This window comes from Ornithodoros turicata, chromosome 4 (genome assembly GCF_037126465.1).
Source record: "Ornithodoros turicata isolate Travis chromosome 4, ASM3712646v1, whole genome shotgun sequence".
Taxonomy (NCBI): Eukaryota; Metazoa; Arthropoda; class Arachnida; order Ixodida; family Argasidae; genus Ornithodoros; species Ornithodoros turicata.
Genome location: NC_088204.1, coordinates 73,619,052 through 73,635,027, shown reverse-complemented (window position 1 = coordinate 73,635,027; position 15,976 = coordinate 73,619,052). Strand labels below are relative to the sequence as shown.

General features: G+C 47.5%; 1 protein-coding gene across 1 annotated transcript in view; it reads right to left on the bottom strand.

The window, feature by feature from the left end:
* Window positions 1-1,164: 1,164 nt before the first annotated feature.
* The window catches only part of LOC135391861 (allatostatin-A receptor-like), a 98,925-nt gene continuing 84,113 nt past the window's right edge, over window positions 1,165-15,976 (bottom strand). Inside the window, exon 2 of the mRNA XM_064622367.1 lies at window positions 1,165-4,805. Coding sequence (XP_064478437.1) covers window positions 3,545-4,771 — 1,227 coding nt within the window. The 5' untranslated portion in view covers window positions 4,772-4,805 and the 3' untranslated portion in view covers window positions 1,165-3,544. The remainder of the gene's footprint in view (window positions 4,806-15,976) is intronic.

The window sequence follows — 15,976 nt, the reverse complement described above, 5'->3', positions numbered from 1 at the left end:
TACTGTCCCAGCGTATAGCTGAGGTAGAACTTGAAACCAACGTAACGCAGGAGTTCACGGGTTCATGGCACGTCGCGCATGCTCCAGCGTGTGATACGACATGCAAGAACACTAATGTAAGTAAACACTTAAAGAGGAGAACCTACGATCGTTTGCACAAAAATTGCGCTAGGAACCTAACAAGAGGAAAACCCTTAGCTACAGCTTTCTTAATGTGTTTGGTACTGCAAAACTATTCCAGTTATTATTATAAATGTGTTTGGTACGAGCTAGAAGATAGCGATGTCTTTAGGGGTCCAGCACGCGCTTGAAGCAGTTACAAAGCTGCGCTAAATGATTGATTGATTGATTGCGCAAAAGGAAGATGCTTTCGGTTAGGCCCCAGCACGACTTTTATGCAAACTGGAGTATCGTAATTAGGGACGACAACCGAGGCATCCGTTTAACTCCTCAATTCACGGTGTCCTTGTGAGGCGGACAACAGCCAACTAGAGATTTACGCAAAGGAATGAAAAAAAATAAATAAAATAAAAGAGAAAGATATTTCCATGAGAATTATCGGGATGCCTACAACTGTTGCTCGTTAAACAGTTCATTTAAGTTACGCCGTTGAGAAATAGCAGGCTACTAGTCGGCGTGTCACCAAGACATAGTGCCACGTCCGTTCATCGAGGCAGCTTATCCAGTTCTAAAGATCCAGGGTTATCGCTGTAAAAAATCGACGGAGCAAGAAATGATAACAGGGAAACCATATGTCACTATATGGTTAACTAATAGTGCCAACGCACAACGCGTAGAGGTGAACCGCACGACACCACAAGTAAACCAAATGGTACCGCAAAATCTTTACATACATGATGTTGTATGCAGATGCACATAAACCTGTCTACATAGTTGACGTAGACTGTACAGTGTACGTCGACAAACAAATGGGAACCTGAAACACTGCGTCGTACAGTTTTTTTTCCCAGTGAACACTCCAAGAGCTATACCGCGCAACGTTCATCTTCAGCAACACATGTGGAACGTGTTTCGCTGTATTTGAAATCATTCGCTCTTTCCAACATGTTTGTTTGTTTCTTTCGTACGTCTGTGAAGGAAATAGTGCCCCCCCCCCCCCCCCCCACACACACACCTTGAGTCCTGATCGATGGTAATGGAACGTACCGGGGAGGAGTGACAATCGCTTCATCGCTTAATCGCTTAATCGGGGCTTAATCGCTTCATCGTCGTTACGGTCGTTACAAGCTAACGAGTGGCGGGAAATTCAAAATGGAGGGCGGGAAATTTAAAAAGGTGGGCACGTGATAAAACACGTGCACGGCGCTCTTCGCGCGATACGTGAATGGTGTGGTACACGTCACGCGCAATGTGTCACGTGCCCACCTTTTTGAATTTCCCGCCACTCGTTAGCTTGTAACGACGATGAAGCGATTAAGCCCCCAGGAACGGAGGGCCACACGCCGTGGCCTCATTCCTGGACTGCGTCCGATAGAACTGACTATAGCTGGCGTGCTGGCGCGTGGACGACTGTTGCTCATCCTGGACTTGCGAGTTTGAACCCCACCGAGGAAGCCAACAATTTGTCGGCTTGGTAAAATTCCCTAGAGAGACGCTAAAAACGGTGTTCCATGTGCCGAGGCTGCAGCGCACGTTAGAGAACATTCATGTGGGCAACGCTAATCCCGAGGCCGACCAGCTTGGCGCCCCACGTAATCCTCACGGATTAAGGGCCACGCAATAATACGTTATTTTCGCTATACGTAGGTGAAGAGGACATCGCTCTAGCTTCCTCCTTTCCCCTGTTTGTGAAGGTTGTGCTCTCACTGGGTGGGCACAGGGGAAACGGGGGGAAACAAGGAAAACAGAAAAAAAAAAAACATTCAGGTGCACTATGTCAACGGCACCAGGTAAAGAAAGCCCGGTTGCTTAAATTGCGTGACACGGTCCTTAAGAGTCCGCCAGTCGCGGCCTTGCTTGACAGCATCATCAACCGCATGACCAGTCATTGGTGACATTTGTTTGAAAGCGCACACGGCGATTGGCTGAGGCAGCGTTCTCACACAAGCCTAGCCTCAGACGCTTTAAGACAAATGTCGGCACAGTTCCCTGTGAAGTCGGCCCGGGACGCATGATCTCCCCCACCCCCGCCAGTGCGGTAGTCGTGACGTTGCCCACCTGATTGTGGCCTATCAGGGCATATTAGCTCCACCACCTAGCCTCGACGACAGGATGAGACTAAGCCAACCAAAGCGAACGTGGCGATGCACGGAGACAACGACCAGGTGTTTGGCCAGTTGCCCTCGCTTCTTACTGCCGCTAGTAATTTCTCAATTCATTCTCTCTTCTGTTCACTTCCTCTCGTGGCACACTGTCCTTTAGCGTATACTATCCCATGGCTGCTGGGCCAACTTGAGCCAGTTCTGGCCAGTTTTGGGTGTAAACTTTCTAATTTATGCTGCGTTCCAATACCTCGCGCCCGCGAAGCCGCGTGACTAGGCAGCTGAGCCCTTTGCTTGTCACTATTGGAACAGGCTTGCCTAGCCGAGGCGCCTGTGGCGCCATCTCGTTGCTCACGCAAGAAATGCGTACGGCGCAAGCGCAGCAGGTACTAGCGTTTCCCGCTGTCAGCCATCCCGGCTGTCAGATGGTCAGGCGTATAACTAGACTGCATCGATGCGCACTAGGCGGTAGCCGACTGAATAGCGGACTTGGCGAGATTTGGAACGAGACCTAACATGGCGGCACTTCCGGTTAGACCGCTAGGCAGTCGACTAACCGGGGTATTGGAACGCAGCCTTAATCATATTATCCGAATTACTGAAACCTGGATGACGGGGACATGACTATAAAAAGTCTCCGCTTTTACATACAGAAAAGAGCTAAGTGTAGCTACTCTTTGCTCTGCCGGCATCGCAAGCTCCTCCATGAAATAAACATCAAACAGACAGATATGCATATCGTGGCTTTCGGCGATTCTAGGATAATTAGCCAAGGGTGGGAACCTGTGATCCAGCCACACTCGCAATTGCGGCTTACCACAAAAAAGTTTCAGCTGTCATTTTCGTCATCAAATAGCAATTGCAGTATAAAATTGTCAAAGAAAACGTAAACACGCGAAAGTATCGGGAACCAATGGGAAGAAGGAAGGCAGGTCACGTGGTGCGCGACGGCGCCAACAACGCCAGATGGCGAGAGTTTTTCAAGTTCCGGTTTCCGTTTTTTTCGATAATGTTGTTGTCACTGGCTCCGTATTCACGAAAAGAGTGAAGACACGATGACCGTATATTCCACGTGCCGGAAAACTGTGAAATCCACTGAGCTTCGAAGCAGGTATGGTAGATCACCGCAAAAACAACAGGTTTTTCACCCAACAGAACAGACACAAACACTCACACATATGTGGTGGTGATGACCATAGAAGGATGTCTGTCTTTGGCCGCTCAACTTTCAGGATGCGACACCGTAGCTCGCTTTATCACTTGATCACGTTCACAAAATCACATCTCTTCTTTGAGGCACAGAACCCCGCTGTGATCACATGCTACACGATATCGTTGACTATCTTAGCGGACTTGCTGCCGTTGCAGTTCGTCATCGTTTCACGCTCCGTACGTTCAGCGTCCTCGCGCGTTCGAGTGCGACCTCGTTCCTTTGTCTTTGAGCTACAGAGAATGATCTTTCGGAAGCTCTTCCGGAAGTTCTCAGACAGGAACGCGTAGAGGAACGGATTCACGCACGAGTTCGTGTAAGCCAAGATTTGAGACGCGATCTGGATCACGATTCTCGGCGGGGTCATGTACGGGCCGTAGGAATCGACGCTTTTCAGAACGAGCACCACTTGAATTGGGCACCAGCACACGGCAAAGACGACGACCACGACGACCACTAGCCTCGTGACGCGCTTCTTTGACCTGACGCTGTCGGCGCTGACTCGCCCTCCCGGGGCGACACCGAACCAGAGCCTCTTCAGCATGAGGAGGTACAATATGAAAATGAGGCAGAGGGGGATAACGTACGATGACATGAAGAAGCATATCTGAAAGGCTGGCCAGTTGTAGCCTTCGCTGGTTCTGAACATGCAGGCTGAATAGCTTCCAACCACTTCCATACCGTGAGCGAACAGGGCAGGAACGCACAGTACAAGTATGGCGACCCACGTGAGACATATGGCTATGTACGCGTTTCGTTCTGTCCTGACCGACATCGAAGCGATCGGATGAACCACAGCTAGGAACCTGTCCAGGGACATCAGGACCAGGGTGTAGATACTGGCGTAGGCGCAGACTATGACTAAGTACTGAACTATACGACACCAGACGTCTCCAAAAGGCCAGTAATTTAGCGTGTAGTCCCAGCCGGTGAACGGTACGCAGAAGACTATAAAGAGCAGATCGGCCATGGCGAGGTTTATGATTAATATATTCGTCGTGGAACGCATTTGCGGGTTGCACAAGACTACCATAACCACCAGGGCGTTTCCGAAGAAGCCAACAATGGCGATGGCGCCGAATAGGATAGGGACGACGACGGCTAAAATCTCTTCGACGATTTGGTTCGCTAAGAACAGTTCCAGGCCAGGGTTCAGCTGGGAAGCTGCGGGGTTTATGAGTGGATCACCGCTTAGGTTGTCGCACGAGGTGGCGTTGCAGAGGTGAGAGCTTGTCTGCAGTATGGTGGGTAATGTGGATGCAAACAGGGTGGGATGAGGTAGTAGCCGATGGTCGTGATGTGGACCGTTTGTCTCCGGGCTTGTGGTGTACAGTTCCATCTTGGTAGTCCCGAATGGTTTCTTTATTAAAGGCCTGCAAAGAAGATTTGCCAGATATTAGGACACTTGAAAACACGTGCTTGCACCTTTCATTTCCTTTTTCTTTCAAAGTTTTCAAAGACTTCCCTCTCAAGCCACGCGAAACCCGTTTTGTGATTTGCAGTAATTGAAATTATCGATTTCAACGCGAGAGTAACTTTAAGATATAATAATTATAAATCGAGTAGTCAATATAAAAAAAAATTGTTAAAATAATAATATAACTGGTATGACTTTTATCAACTTTGCTACGAGTTATGATTTTGCTTTGCTGGGTGCAATGAAAGGGATGAGCGACACGTCTCCAGTACAGCTGGTTAAAGACGCCAAGTGCGTTCATGCGTTATCAACCACACAGTTTACGTCATTATTCTATGTTACGACAAGTATTGGAACTGCGATGTTGTCCACAATTAATGCGCGGCTAATATATACATATATACACCCCGCAAAACCTCCCCATGAATATGAATGATACCAAAGCCGCTTCCTAAGCTCCTACCTACCACCCAACGACACGCACGGCAACTTCCTCTCACACGATGCGTATATAGAGCAGCCTATAGTGGCACTAAGCATATGCGGGAAATAAATAATTATCCCTATCTCTGACGCAACAGGACAGGCAGTAAAAGTCCGCTAATGGATATCCATTTACAGCCACGAGCCTCCGTTATGGACGAGGGGCGGTTCGTGTATACTTACCGACCGAACGACGCATGATATGCGCATATAGATATGCTGCCACATTACACGCGCCGTCGATCGCGGCAAGCACATCGTAATCAAAGCAAACGTACAGAGGTTTAGGTGCAGGCGCCGGGCGGCTGATCTGGATGACCGGAACGACACGCGGGTTCCTACCGCGTGCGGAAGATTTCAACGGGGGTATACCGGGTTTATTTATGGCAGCCAGGGGATTTGGGGGGAAAAAAAGGCATTAAACGATTGGTCTTCGAAGAGAAGCCGCAGAGCTGTAAGCTGAGACGCAGAAAGGCCCTTGGTATCGCGGTGGACGGGTAATTTCACCCGAAAGACCACTTCCATCCTTTTCCCCTTTTCCCTTTATTTATTTAATTTATACGGTGCTTTTCCCTATCTTTTCTGCCTGTCATTTAGCACCCTCTCCTTTCTCTATAGTAATTCTCGTGGATATTTCGCTTCCCTAGTTTTACGGAGCAGCTCTAGGGAAATTTTTCCCTTTATTTTTCCCTCTTTATCCCTACATGAGGGGAGTGAAAATGGGAGAGAGAAAGTGCTGCACCGGCTGCGGAAGTTGTTGGTTGGTTCGTGGCTTTAGCGGATGTACGAATATAATACCGCAGCTGTGAGTAGAAGTTAGGGATCAGTTTTGAGTAGGGATAGGGAGTGAGAGCGATTTTTTTGTTGATAGCATCGGCTGAAAGACAATAGCGGATGTGTGTTGTGGGCATTTTAGCGCAGAGGGCGTTTCATGCACAGTTTTCCGTAAATTCCGTGAGTCCCTCGAATGAATTTGAAGTCGAGGCGGAACAAAAAAGTGTGCCTTTGTGCGAGGTGCTGAATGAGCACTTTCTCTATACTGATACGCTCCTTCGTTCACCATCCCCTAGTCCCTCTCTTTGAGACGTTGTGGAGTACAACTTTAACCCTATAGGGGGATTGCTATTCGTGTCCGCCAGACCACGCGAACAATCCAGAACTCAGGAAGAGTCGCCTTAGGGGCTAGTACAGCCCTACCTCGGCAACTACAAAGGTAACTGACGTATATAGAGAAGGTGTATTTACGTGTTATGCAGATGTGAAGAAAATGATAGTGGAATATAAAACGCTCTCTGAATTATGCAAATAACATACAACGTTACAACTTGCAACGAGGAGAAAAATCGCTATAGTACTGAACACTGTACCACATTATTACGGAAAAAAACGTACAGTAACACTGCTGCTGCATTACTGCAAGGTGCTATAGCATTCGTGAAATTTCTGAGCAAACTGACTACGGGGTACGTAAAATGTTCTAGGATGCACTAGAAGGAATGAACAAATTCCGAGCGCTGAACTCGTTTTGCGCGAACCACATCGAAAAAAATAGGAACGAGATCCATATATATCTAGTGGTGCTGGCATGGCATGTAGAACGAAACTTATGAACGAGGAAATATTACCAACGTATATTGTCATCAAGTATAGAACCTACACGTCACCGAGTAGGGGTATTTTACATCAAGGAGAACGAACTATGGAGGTCGTTCCCGACTGTGTGTGTTGTCATCAAGTATGGGAGAACGACTTATGGAGGTAGTCACCGACGTTTCGACTCATACGCCAATACTTCAGTGCGTGAACTTCCGTCTGAACCGACAATGCACAGACATGTGTGTTCCGCATTCACGAACGTAGCATGTGCTTTTCACCATGTGGACCAGCCCCCGTGGCATAGTGGTTAGGATGATCGCTTTCTACGTCGAGACTGGGTGGTTACACGGGTTCGAATCATTTCACCGGCCGTGCTGTCTGAGTGCTTCCCTGGCTTTACTAGCTTAGGCTGCCAAGGGGACGACGGACAAAGAAATCCCATGTGTTTGTTTGTTTTTTGTTTCTTTGTCCGCCGTCCCCTTGGCAGCCTAAACTAGTAATGTTACACGAACTACCCCAACTTTGCACTTCGGTTTTCCCTGGGCTCTCCGAAGGCTTTCCAGACGTATGTCGGCACAGTTTCCCCTGAAGTCAGCCCAGGATTTATACTAACCCCCTGTCCCCATCTCATTCCTGCTGTCCTGTCTCCGTCTGTACGTTCCCATAGCCACAGTTGCTTCGCGGCGCTAACACAGGATTAATAAAATTCACCACGTGCGTCTGTTTTGCATAATGAAGCTCGATTCAGCGCATAGAACAGAGCATGTCAGTGATAATATCCCGCAAAACTTCTCACGTCAGGAACGTCATCTGTGAGGTGTTTTGACATACGTTTGATTACGTTTCCATACAGAGTCGGGAAAAGGACACTATGTACATAATTTTGGGGGTCGCGCACCTCACGCGGTGATTACGCACATGTGTCGGCGTGATTGCAACGCAAGCATAACGATCCCGTCCCCACTAATCCATCCGTTCAGCTCGCGCAGGCTCCAATTTCCAATCAGTACACACGGCGATGCTCGCGCAGGAGTCAGCATTGTGTTAGGCGGAACTTGACTAGCGAAGGTCGTGCTTTGAAAAGGTTGTCCGTAGCGGGTACGCTACAACATATGGTCTCGACGGCCCCATATGGGATTCGTAATTAGGCGCGGACCAAAAGCAGATACGTAAGCACAAGCAGATCTAAATACACGGTGCGTCAGATGCACGGGCAGGAGGGGGCCGGGTATGGTTTTATTAAAAGAGAAAAAAGGACTTCCGTCTTTCAGCAATAAGCAGGCCTTCAGTATCTAAGTGGCGTTTGGCTCCTCTCGCAGTTTCAGGAAGGCGGCGCTTGAATATGGCGAATATTCACGGAGGATAAAACACATGGCACGGTTCTGAAGGTGTTCGGTGTCATTTAAAATATATTGGTGATATATTATCGGCGTGAATATGTTGTTCGGGTGAGAACTGTCACGTCACCTGGCACGAGCGCACGGCTAGCGATTTCCGAGCGCAGGGCTGTGTTTCCACACTTTGACCACAAAATTCACCACATGAAAACGATACTAAATGGTGCTGTGACATTCAAGCAATGTGATCGTTTGAAAGCGGTAATGCGTTTGGCCAATCATGTTCTCGGAACCGCTATCGTGGATATATGCCAATTGCTAAGACTTCTTCACACAGAACAAATGCTGTCTGGATCCACGCTGTTTCATATTTCGGCATCCTCCACGTGAATGAGCTCCGCGTGGTAATTTGACGTAATACAAAAGAATCAACGGAGAGATGTCGTGACGTTATTATACGAGTACATAACGAAAAGGGTAACCACGCTGAAGAAAGAATAATCCGCGCAAACTCTTCATTTGACGCTGTGTATCTTGCAGGTCATTGACTGCCCCACCAGTCTCTTCATTCGTCCAGGAAACGTCCGGATAGTGCCGTCAGCAATACCGTGAGTACACAAATGCATTCACACATATAGTTCATATCCATGCACAAATAAATTAATTGGCTCGATGTATCGCTTGGGGGCGCTCTTTTCCAGTCATTATTCGTAGACCCTTTCGGTGAACAAACCAGGCGTAGCTAGTCGTATGATATTGTCCGAATCCCCTGGTATAAACAAGACAACACTGCCCTGTCAGTATAGCAGATCCAATTACATCTACTAGGTATTCGAAGACACCAGTGCTTAGCTACAAGGTGTTTTCTGGCACAAAGTACCATGCATTTTTACTAATGTGGAAACGTGTTAAAAATGCTGCCTAGCAGGTATAACGTATCTTGGTGGACGTATATTAGATGCTTAAAAATTTAGATATGTGCATGTAACACCTCAGTTCCACTTTCCGATAAACCGTGAAAATTAAACTCTCAACCGCTTGGCTCTTCCATCTACAGGGTGTTTGCCCTAACGTGTCCAGAAATTATATTTAAAGCGATCGATAAAAGAAAAGCAAGTGGTACTTTTCTGCTGCTTGAGTAAGAAACAGGTACTGCTTCACAAGTAGCACTCTAGTCAAGTACCTGAAAAGTAGCGCTCGTTTCTCGTTTATCGCTCGGTTTAAATAAAATTTCTGGACACGTGAGAGCCAACACCCTGTATACCACCACGTACCACATATTTACCACGTACTTCCTGCATATACCACCTGATAAATATTGCACGGACGCAGATCCAGCTGGTCTTGTCTAGCAGCTTTGTTGCAATATTTGTTTTATTGCTCGTTCACAATTTTGAAGAGTAACAGGTTGCTCCCGTTGTTTCACTTTTATTAAATACGCGTTGTTTTCTGTCAAAGTGAGAGTGATTCCCGGAGAGCAAACGAAAATTGCAGAATACGCCGCCCAGCACCCTGCCTCTCTAACAAGGTTCTGCTTTTCGACATTCCAAGTGACGACAGCGCGTTGGCTTTCTATTCGACTATCATTTGACTTTCGCGTCAGTTTCCCAAACAACCCCGTTCCTAAATTTGCTTATCTCATCAACATATCGGCGCAAAAGCAAATACGTAGCACTCAGAACGAGCAGGAGCTCAAACATCAGCGAATTCTTTTTGCCCCCACGGGACATGGCATCCTTCTGCGTCGTTCCCAAGTGAAAGAGAAAAAAAAATGCAACATAACGTCGCATCGTACTTGCTCACCAGATAGTCATTTTAACGGGGCTCTACTCACGTACGCAGTTGGACACAGCTCTGACACGGCTCTACAACTTCATTTCAGTACTGGACACGTATTCCTCTTCCGTTACGGCCGCAGTTCATATACGTGACGAGGTTGCAAACTGCACGTCTCCTTGCGCCAATTCTAGCAGACTGCCGTGGAAGCCCGTGACGCAATGCCGTTAAATGAATCGAGCAGCGCACTTGACAGGATTAGTTTATTGAGTGCGACGTAGTCGAGTGCACATCGTGCAAGGAAATCTAGTTAGTTTGAGATGCACTGCGATGTCGGACCTCAAACGCCGTCGGCGATCTCTAACGGGTGCATAACGAGATGAATGCGAAATTTCTCTTGCCCAAACGGATTACGTGTCTCTGATGCTGCATATATTCACGATTTAGCGTGCTAAAGAAAAGTATAGTCAGTGCTGGCAATACCTTATTTCAAGCGCCCTTCGCTTAGGGAAAGTCATGACGTATTTTCATCAATATGTATAGCACTTATAATTTTCGCAACTGAGAAAAAAAAACGAATGGGAAAGGGGAATGGGAAAAAAGGAATCGTACGGGAAATAGTCCCGATTCGCAATGCAACAGTGATCCAGTGATGTGTTCAAAACTGAATTGCTGCTCCTGGTGGCCACGTAGCCGACTTTCATTCCGTTTGGACCCGGTGTTATCAGCATGAAATGTAGTTTTCAGGTCATGCTTGACGAGCAATGCGGAGTTTGTGGCAACTATGACAACTTCGACGCAGTGATGCGTGTAATTATTCATTTCAAACTTAAAAAATAAAATAAAATAAACTGCGAATGCATGGGACAGATGTTGTGACGTACTGATGCCTCAGGCTACCGAATAGGTGAATTTTCTGAGATTGCACGTCTATAGTGCTTTATGGTATATTTAACGGCACAGTGTATATGACATATTGTGGTCCGTCACTCCCCAAAACGCCTTCAGTCTAGACATACTGCAGCAGAACGAGCAGTCTATAACGCAGTTTCTGTTGTCTGTCACTTCTCCCTCGTGCTTGCGTCCTTTCTGCTGCGTTTACTTCTGCTACCAGACTATGACAGTCAGCCAGGAAATCGTGTGCCATCTACGCTAAAATGGCGTAGATGCAGACTAGCTGGAGGACAAACTCCGTAATGAAGGCATGTGGGCACATGTGCAAACATATGCAGTCCTGACGAAGACAGTGCCACTGTCGAAACGTCGACCATTCTTTTTTTAATCTATGTGTTAAATTGCCCAATAAATAAATTAGTTTTTGTTAACGTTCCTGTAATCTGTAGTCCAAGTCTTATTATTTCACTTTGATATATATATATATATATATATATATATATAAAGCTATTAAGTACTTAGTATAGCCACACATATTTCATTCTTTGTATCTGCGATGATTACGGACAGAAGAAAAAAAACATTGGGAGGTGAGACGCGAGTAGGTCGGACTGAGATCCCGGTACACCTGCGTAGATCAAAAAAGCAAAAGGGGGGATCGGCAGTAAGAAGAAGAGATCCGTCGGTGAAACAAGACGAAGAGCCACAGCCAGAGCAGACAGTCAAACACTCTGAGTCAAAACAGAATGTCCCGGTTGTCGGTTACAGTAATAAGGCTTAACGTAAAAGACGCATTAGACCAGTAGTCCTAACGTATAAGAAGTCACAAGCACACCTCGGCAAAGCTCACTCACGCTCAATTCGGCTAATGAACTGAGCGTGAGTGAGTAGGAAGGGAGTTGCCTCAGGACAGAAGCCGCCGATATTTCGAACAGAGACTGTTCTTCTTCTGGGGGCTTCTTGGCCCAGAAGAAGAACAGTCTCTGTTGGAAATATCGGCGGCTTCTGTCCTGAGGCAACTCCCTTCCTACATCTCTACCGGTTCGCTGGATTTCTACCCATCTATGAGCGTGAGTGAGCTAGCCGAGAGCTGAGCGGAACATGAGTGAACCCGAATGAGCGAGCCGTGAATTGAACTGTCGGTGAGTGAGCGGGCCGAGAAGTGAATGGGTAGTGACTGAGCGTGAGTGAGCGAGCCAAGAACTGAGCGGGCAGTGAGTGAGTGAGCGAGCGTGAGTGCGCACTGAGTGAACGTGAGCGCGCGATTCGAGAGTTGAGCTGCCAGTGACTGAACGTGAGTGCGCGAGTCTGGAGCTGAGTGGCCAGTTGGGCTATGAACTGAGTACTGAGCGGCCCATTTGCATACGCTCACCAATAAAATAAACATCCTAACTTTTAAATTTTACTTCGAGCGCTTACGGAACCTCTATTTTTGCGCATCGGGACCTTCAGCGAAAAATATTGCAAGAAAAAAACCGCGTTGACACTTAGTGATTTTTCCGAGTAATTAATTGGTTTCAGTTTACAAATTTCTTGCGCGGAGGAGTGCACCAGTGCGCTCTTTGGATCAGCTATCCGGCTGTCAATCTCGTGGTCATCCGCTCGGTTGATACACGGGGTTGATGAAAGATAAGGAACAGCCGTAAGACCGTAAGACGCTTAGCGGGCGGCGAGTGAGCGTGAATAAGCGAGCCGAGAGCTGAGCGGACGGTCAGTGAGCGTGAGTGAGCGAGCTGAGAACTGGGCGGGTGGTGAATGAACTTGAGTGAGCGAGCCAAGAGCTGAGCGTACGGTGAGTGAGCGTGAATGAGCGATCCTAGAGTTGAGAGGACGGTGAGTGAGCGAGCTGAGAACAAGGCGGGTGGTGAGTGAACTTGACTGACCTAGCTCAAAGCTGAGTGGACGGTGAGTGAGCGTGAATGAGTGAATCGAGAGCTGAGCAGACTGTGAGCGTGAGTGAGCGAGCCGAGAACTGGGTGGGTGGTGAGTGAACTTGAGTGAGCGAAAGTCAAAACTGCCGAGGTCTGGTCACAAGTTGTGAAGCACTAATCAACTTGGCTGACTCCCGAACCGCAGGAGAGCCTGGAATGCGGCCGCTTTATGGTGTGCTGGCCACGGCCCTAAAATTTTCGCAGCGTCGAAAGGGCGGGCATTCCAGACGAGAGAAGCTCTCTTCTAAGGCCCTCTGCGACTGTCGACGTATTTCGAACAGTGGACGAGGACGTGTTCCAAGTCTTCTATGACACCACATTGGCCACATTTGGGGGAAGCACACTTGCCTAGTTTGCGCAGCAAGCGATCGCTACACCGGACGTTCGGTCGAAGCGTATGCATAAGGAACGCAGCAGGACGAGGGGGTGATGGAGGCGCTTGGCATCGGAGCTCAGGTCCAGCCCTACAAAACACCGAGAACTGTGCAGATGTAGAAGCCCAGGAAGTGGTGAACATTGTATTCATATTCTGTTCGCCTACCACTGCGATGCGCATTATTATAACATCGACTAGTCAAACACGTACCAGACAGTACCGATGTCTATCGGAACATCATGCGCACAGGTGGTGGTGATGGTGATGGTGAAAGGGCTCGCCGTTGTCGGCCTCACAGATGTGGGCAACGTCACGACTGACGCCCTGGGGGAATGTGCGTCCTGGGCCAACTTCTAAGGGAACTGTGCCGACATATGTCTGAAAGCGTCTGAGGAAACGGCGCACAGGAAACGGCAAGTAGAGCTCGCTGAACCAATACAGACCAAGCAACGCAGTTCCTCCTCTCAAACACTTCTACCTTTTCTTCTTTAGTACACAACCCGCAACGTTGACAGTTGGCAGTTGGAAAGAACGACTCAATCTAACAGCCACGAGTCTTGCCTTAGGCTTATAGTAATTAGCTAGAAGATCCCAATTCGCAACGCAGCCAATTAACGACGCCTGCCTCCCAGCCGAACCTAACCAGTCTGAATCGAGTTCATCCCTTCAAGGCTGTCCCCGACGTCAACAATTTGTGCGCCAAATGACGCTCTTGCCTCGTTCCTTGCTAGCCCACGCCACCGAAGGGGGAGACAACGACCCAACGAGGACGCACACCACCTGATCCCAAAGGCGAGATTAAGAAGAATTAGTTCGACGCCTTGAAAGACAAATCCTCTTGCTAAGCCCCTGCGGCCTTTTTCTGGTCCTGATCTGCTTGTCCTGATTGTAACCGATAGAGCTGCGTGACGTCGACCTTCTTAGTAACACGGCTGAGCAAGGAGCTGCCTCCATGTTAGGCTTAGTCTGCTAATACGTGCGGCCTTTCTACAAAAAGAAGCGACACACGTGTGCCACGTAGCGAAGATTCTTTGCTTAGGAAAGTCATTCAGCAGTTCTTAGGTAAAACGGATATACTTCCTATTCACGTCGCAACCTAGTGGCTGTTCGGCAACCCACCCTCATCGCGTGCCATAACAGACTAGCACCAATCACAAAGTCTCCCTCAGAGCTGCGCCTGCCGAAATGACGTGTCTGGGTCTCCTGAGCATTCCTTCTATTAGGAGGAGAGGTGTTGCGCCTGAACCGAATGAGTAAAACGCCATTTGTCCAGTGGTAAGAGAATGTCCCATGGCGTCTTCAAGGTGAGAGACGCCGCGCTCACTGCATAGACAATTATGAAAGACGTCTGTTGCAGGCTATTAAACAAATTGATTCTAACGACGAGTTCTAATTAGCTATAGAAAAGAACGAAAGGACTGCTGTAAAGGCAGTGATGGTGGTACGGACCGCTGCACACTTTCCGTGTCAAGGTCCTTTCGTCGTTGAAACTCAGTGAAATGCTACGGGCAACGAATTCGAGCGGAACCTCGCGTTTAAACAAGGCAAACGTAAAACTAACGTCACGTGATCAGGAATGCTTGCTTTCCGCTGTTCCCAGTTGCGAAACATATGCAGAATGGCTGTAATCAGTTTCAATGTCGTTACCTTTCTTCCGATATAATGACAGACATAGCTAATCCAGTGTCATAGTTGCTAGATTACCTTTTTTTTTTTCTTTGTATACCTCATAGTGTATAACAAGAATTCGATAGTGAGGGACTGAAATCAAGTTTGAGCAGGCTGGGGGGTGTTCCGTGAGAGTAGGGCGGTGCAGAGATGGGGAGGTTATACTCGACAAAATGAACTCGTTACCAGTTCAACTACAATGCAAAAAATGTAACTATGTTACTAACGAAGTTACGCGTAATGAAGATGAACTTGAAGTTCCTGGTCTACTTTGGACAGGTAACGAGTTACTTTCAGGCAGACTTGTGCCCGTTACTCGAAAAAAGAAATTGATTACCATTATCAATTACTCGACTCCAAATGTAATTGAGTAACGAGTAGAAAAGTAACGCGTTACTCCGGTCGTTACTCTGCATTCACGCAAATTATACTCGTCTTTGTGTGCCTCAGAAAAGAAAAAAGTTTAACAGCGGAACAGCTGAAATGACACGACAAACGAAAACGCCTAGGACAGGTAGATCTTAGTGACTCTAGTAGATCTGTACGTCTACTGTATTTATCGCCCGGGAAGAAGTTGACCCGATTGTGGAAGAACATTGCGTGGAACTTCCCCATGACTTCCTAAACCTCCAAAGCTTCAGGTACCGCCACACTGATGTAGGAAGGGATTAGGGAGAGAGACACTGAAATTCCAGAACGATTATTACGATGACCAGGGGGCTTGGCTTGGGGCAGAACATCTGAAAGATAAGTTAATCTCTGCCCGAAAAGTAATCAGTTACTGAGTAATCGATTACTCCGAAAAGGCTGATTACTCGAAAAATTACTCAAGAAAGTAATTGATTACAAGTAACGCAATTACTAGTAACACGTTACGCACAAGTCTGCTTTCAGGTTACTTGCTACCTAATGTTTACTTTGTAGTTTTTGAGAGAGAGAGAAACACATGATGACGATGATATGGGGATGGCTTTTTGAACTTTCTATAATGAATTCAGATCTTGAACTCACAATGGGCTACGCAAGACGTTTGAATATAGTTTTGATAAACGGAAACTGTACCAAC